The 5,383-nt window shown below is 55.6% G+C and overlaps 1 protein-coding gene across 1 annotated transcript; it reads left to right on the top strand.

Moving 5' to 3' along the window:
- The first annotated feature begins 2,167 nt into the window (after window positions 1-2,167).
- LOC123730509 (chromosome alignment-maintaining phosphoprotein 1-like) lies at window positions 2,168-4,542 on the top strand. The gene is made up of 3 exons (XM_045707459.1): window positions 2,168-2,212; window positions 2,362-2,536; window positions 3,866-4,542. Exons 1-3 carry the CDS (start codon window positions 2,168-2,170, stop codon window positions 4,540-4,542), a joined length of 897 nt encoding a protein of 298 aa, XP_045563415.1.
- Window positions 4,543-5,383: the final 841 nt, after the last annotated feature.

Here is a 5,383-nt window from a genome sequence, read left to right as displayed (position 1 = left end):
CCATGCTCTACCAACTGAGCCTAAGTAATAGACCACTGTTATTTTGCCACAAGCTTAAGCATGCAAGGCCCTCCCTCATCCACCATTTTGTAAATCAGATCTGTGACTACGTACTCTGCTTCCACATTACAAGCGAAACTCAAAACAGGAAGTACAGGTATTTTAGAATCAGAAGATTATGCTGCAGGACTGCTTAGCTAGCTTGGTTGGAATAGGTTTTAGAATTCCGCCCGTAACATTGACGAGCTAACAACCTCCGGCTCATTAGAAAGCGCATGTCGGCGACCCTCGTCCCCCACGGTGAGGTTCAGCTGCTTCACAATCAAAAGCCCTGGATTAACACTCGGAGTTGGCGCTAAACTAAGGACAGACTCACTTTGCGGAGCTATAAACGTAACTAACCCTGGCCTTTCTGGCCGGCGACAGGAATTAGGAAAGAAGTCCGCTACAGGAGAGATAAAGGAGAATACCCCTCCCACCACCATAAGGAGGATAGGGTGAGAGTATCGCCTCCACCACCATACAGGAGGGATAGGGGAGGAAGTAGCCCCACTCCACCACCATACAGGAGGATAGGGTGAGAGTACCCCTCCCACCACCATACAGGAGGATAGGGTGAGTACCCCTCCCACCACCATACAGGAGGATAAGGGAGAATGCCCCTCCCACCACCATACAGGAGGATAGGGGAGATGCCCCTCCACCCCACCAGGAGGATAAGGGTGGTACCCTCCCACCACCATACAGGAGGATAAGGGAGAATACCCCTCACCACCACTCCACAGGGGGATAAAGGGAGGCATACCTCCACCACCATACAGGAGGATAGGGGTAAGTACCCCCCTCCACCACCATACAGGAGGATAGGGTGAAGTACCCCCCTCCCACCACCATACAGGAGGATAAGGGAGAATAGCCCCCCCTCACCACCACCCAGGAGGAGAAAGGGGAGAGTGCTCCCCCTCCCACCACCATACAGGAGGAGGATGGGATGTGAAACCCTGCCCCCCACCATAGAGGATGGGTTTGAGTGCTCCCCTCCACCACCATACAGGAGGAAAGGGAGAGTACTCCTCCCACCACGCTACAGGAGGATGGGGTGGGAGTACCCCCCCCACCACACACAGAGGATAGGGTGAGAGTACCCCCCCCCCCACGCCATACAGGAGGATAGGGAAGGAGTACCCCCCCACCACCTCAGGGATGGGGTGGGGAGTACTCCCCTCCCCCACCATACAGATAGGGAAGTACCCCCCCCCCACCACCATACAGGAGGATGGGGTGGGTGCTCCCCCCCTCCCACCACCATACAGGAGGAAAAGGGAGAGTGCTCCCCTCCCACCACCATACAAGAGGATAGGGTGAAATGTACCCCCCCACCACCATACAGGAGGATAGGGTGAGATGTACCCCCCTCACACCACCATATCTGGAAGACAGGGTAAAGTACCCCCCTCCACCCCCATACAGAGATGGGGTGAAAGTATTCCCCCCCCCCTCCCACCACCATACAGGAGGATAGGGGGGATGGTACCCCCCTGTCCCACCACCATACAGGAGGATAGGGAGAGTAACCCCCTTCCCACCATACAGAGGATAGGGTGAGAGTACCCCCTCCCACCACCATACAGGAGGATGGGGTGGAGTATGCCCCCCTCCCTGCAAACAGGAGGATAAGGTGAAAGTTTCCCCACACCTCTTAGGATGATGAAGTGTAGGAGTATACCCCCCACCACCATACAGGAGGATGGGGTGGTACCCCCCACCACCTTCACAGGGGGGTGCATGGGGAGGGCCCCCCTCCCACCACCATACTAGGAGGATAGGGTGAGAGTACCCCCTCCCACCACCATACAGGAGATAGGGTGAAAAGTACCCCCTCACCACCATACAGGATGATAGGGTGAGTACCCCTCCCACCACCATACAGGAGGATAGGGTGAGAGTACCCTCCACCACTGCTTACAGGAGGATAGGGTGAGTACGCCCGCCCACCACCATACAGGAGGAGGATAGGGTGAGTGTGCCCCACCACCATACAGAGGATAGGGCGAGAGTGCCCTCCCACCACCATACAGGAGGATGGGGTTGGGATTAACCCCCCCTCCACCACCATACCCAGAGGAGGTGGGGTGAGAGATACCCCCTTCCCACCACCATACGGGAGATGGGGTGGAAAGCCCCCACTCCCACCACCATACAGGAGGATGGGGTGAGAGTAACCCCCCCCCACCACATACAGGAGGATAGGGTGAGAGTAGCCCCCTCACCACCAGCACACAGGAGGATAGGAGTGAGAGTACCCACCTCCCACCACCATACAGGATAGGGTGAGAGTTAGCCCCTTCCACCACCATACAGGAGGGTGGGGTGAGAGTGCCCCCTCCCACCACCATACAGGAGGATAGGATGAGAGTAACCCCCTCCCACCACCGCCCACGGGAGGATAGGAGAGAAAGTGGCCCCCCCTCCACCACCATACAGGAGGATATGGTGGGAAGCACCCCTCCACCTCACCACTGCTTCACAGGATGGGGTGAGAATACGCCCCCACTCCACCACCATACAGGAGGATAGGGTGAGAGTGCCCCCTCTCCACCACCAAACAGGAGGATAGGGTGAAAAGTGCCCCACCCCCACCACCATACAGGATGATGGGTGATACCCCCCACCACCATACAAGGATGGGGTGAAGTACCCCCACCACCATACAAACAAGAGTAGCCCCTCCCACCACCATACAGGAGGATAGGGTGGTACTTTCCCCCTCCACCACCATACAGTAGGATGGTCGTGAGAGACCCCCTCCCACCACCATACAGGAGATGAGGGAGAGTACCCCCCACCACCATACAGGAGGATCGGGTGGGAAAGTGCCCCCTCCCACTGCACCATACAGGAGGGTGGGGTCGGAAATACGCCTGAGTCAGCCTGCCCCAGCTGCAGTCCTACCTGCCCTAGCTGTGGTCCAACCTGCCCCAGCTGGTACCACTGCCCCAGCTGTAGTCCCAGCCTGCCCCAGCTGTAGTCCACCACCTGCCCCAGCTGTGAGTCCCTGCCTGCCCCAGCTGTGGTCCCTGCCTGCCCCAGCTGTAGTCCTACCTGTTTACTAGTGCAGAGGCTAGAGTAGCCTGTTTTAGCAGTAAGCATATGTTCACTGGGGCTGGGTAGCCTGTTTAGTAAGCATATTTTCCTGCTGCAGGGCTAGAGTAGCCTGTTTAGTAAGCATATTTTCCTGCTGCAGGGGCTAGAGTAGCTCTGTTTGATAAGCATGTGTTCCTGCTGCAGGGCTAGGGTGGCCTGTTTAGTAACATAGTTTACTGCTCTAGGTAGCCTGTTTAGTAAGCATATTTTCCTGCTGCAGGGCTAGAGTAGCCTGTTTAGTAAGCATATTTTCCCTGCTGCAGGGCTTCAGTAGCCTGTCTAATAAGCATATGTTCCTGCTGCAGGGAGCTGAGAGTGGCCTGTTTAGTAAGCATATTTTCCTGCTGCAGGGCTAGAGTAGCCTGTTTAATAAGCATATATTTTCCTGCTGCAGGTGAAGTAGCCTGTTTGGTCTGCATAATTTTCCTGCTGCAGGGCTAGAGTAGCCTGTTTAGTAAGCATATTTTCCTGCTGCAGGGCTAGAGTAGCCTGTTTAGTAAAAGCATATTTTCCTGCTCCAGGCTGGGTAGCCTGTTTAATAAGCATATGTTCTGCTGCAGGAGCTAGAGTAGCCTGTTTTAATAAGCAATTTTCCTGCTGCGGGCCAGGTAGCCTGTTTAGTAAGCATATTTTCCTGCTGCAGGGCTAGAGTAGCCTGTTTTAGTAAGCATATTTTCCTGCTGCGGGGCTGGAGTCTACGCTTCTGTTATCTCCCTTACAGAACCACAATCTGTCCTGTTTGAAGAGAGGGTCAAACCAGCACCTGGAAACGGAAACCAGCACCGAAACCAGGAAGCCAGCGCCGAAACCAGCGCGCCCAACCGCGCGCAAGCCAACCCGGGCGACCAAACAACCAGCCCCACACCGAAACCCGGGCGGTCCAAACCGACGCACAAGACCGCCCAGCTACAACCGGCACCTGGACACCGCCCAAGCGCGGGAAAGCCAGCACCCGCAGCACCAACCCGGAACCAGCGCCTAACCAGGAACCGCGCAGACCAGGAGAACCAGCACCTGAAAGAGCCCGGGAACCAGCACCAGCACGGAACCGACCGGGAGGCCAGACCAGGACCAGACGCCACGGCGGGCGGAAACCAGACCAGCGCGCAGGAGCGGGGCAGACCAGGAAACCCGGAAGCCAGCACCTGGACGGGCGCAAGCCCAGCACTGAAACCAGCACCGAAACCAGCACCGAAACCAGCACCAGGAAACCAGCACCAGGAAACCAGCACCTGGAAACCAGCAAAACCAGCACTGCAAACCAGACCTAGAAAACCAGCACCCGAGCTAGCACCAGAAACCAGCACCTGGAAACCAGCACCTGAAACCCAGCACCTCGAAACCAGCACCGGAAACCACACTATGGCACCAGAAACCAGCACCAAACCAGCACCTTGAAACCAGCACACTGAAAGCAGCACCGGGAAACCAGCACCGGAAACCAGCACCTGGGTTTACTCTGTTTTAATGGACCTTCGATTTTGTCACCAACCCATATTTTTCTGTGGTTTTAGGGCTTCCCCAGCAGAAAATAAAATTCTCTGCACATTGTGAGTTTTGTTGATAATTACCTGTAAGGTGCAAATTGAGCATTTGATTTGACAAGGAGACCCCAGTTCTCGCTAAAACCATTGACAACTGTGTGCTGTTTTCCAAGGGATTGTTCAATAAATGTTAACTATTTAGTTATGTATAGCGACACCTCGCAGAAGAGAGCATTCGAACTACAATTTCCGATTATTTCTTGCAAAACAATTGTGCACATTTAGCTCTCTTATCACCAGAGCTATACAGTGGGTCCAAACACCATGCTCTACCAACTGGGCTGCGGGAAGGCGTGGGTCCAACACCATGCTCTATAGCTGGGCTAGGGAAGGCAGTGGTCCAAACTTACCATGCTCTACCAGCAGCAGCAGCTAGCGGGAGGCGTGGGTCCAGACACCATGCTCTACCAGCTGCTACAGGGGGAGGCAGTGGGTCAAACACCATGCTCTACCACTCAGGCTACAGGAAAGGCAGTGGGTCAAACTACCGGCTCTACCAAGCCAGGCTACAGGGAGGGCAGTGGGTCCAATAACACCATGCTCTACAGCAACAGAGCTACGGGAGGCAGTGGGTCAAGCACCCATGCTCTACCAGCTGGGCTACAGGAAGGCAGTAGGTCAGGCACCATGCTCTACCCAGCTGAGCTGAGGGAAGGCAGTAGGTCCACTGCCAGGCTCTCATACCAGCTGAGCTA

This window comes from Salmo salar, chromosome ssa25, assembly GCF_905237065.1.
Source record: "Salmo salar chromosome ssa25, Ssal_v3.1, whole genome shotgun sequence".
NCBI lineage: Eukaryota > Metazoa > Chordata > Actinopteri > Salmoniformes > Salmonidae > Salmo > Salmo salar.
The sequence above is the reverse complement of the archived record's forward strand: the minus strand, read 5'-3'. Positions and strand labels throughout refer to the sequence as shown.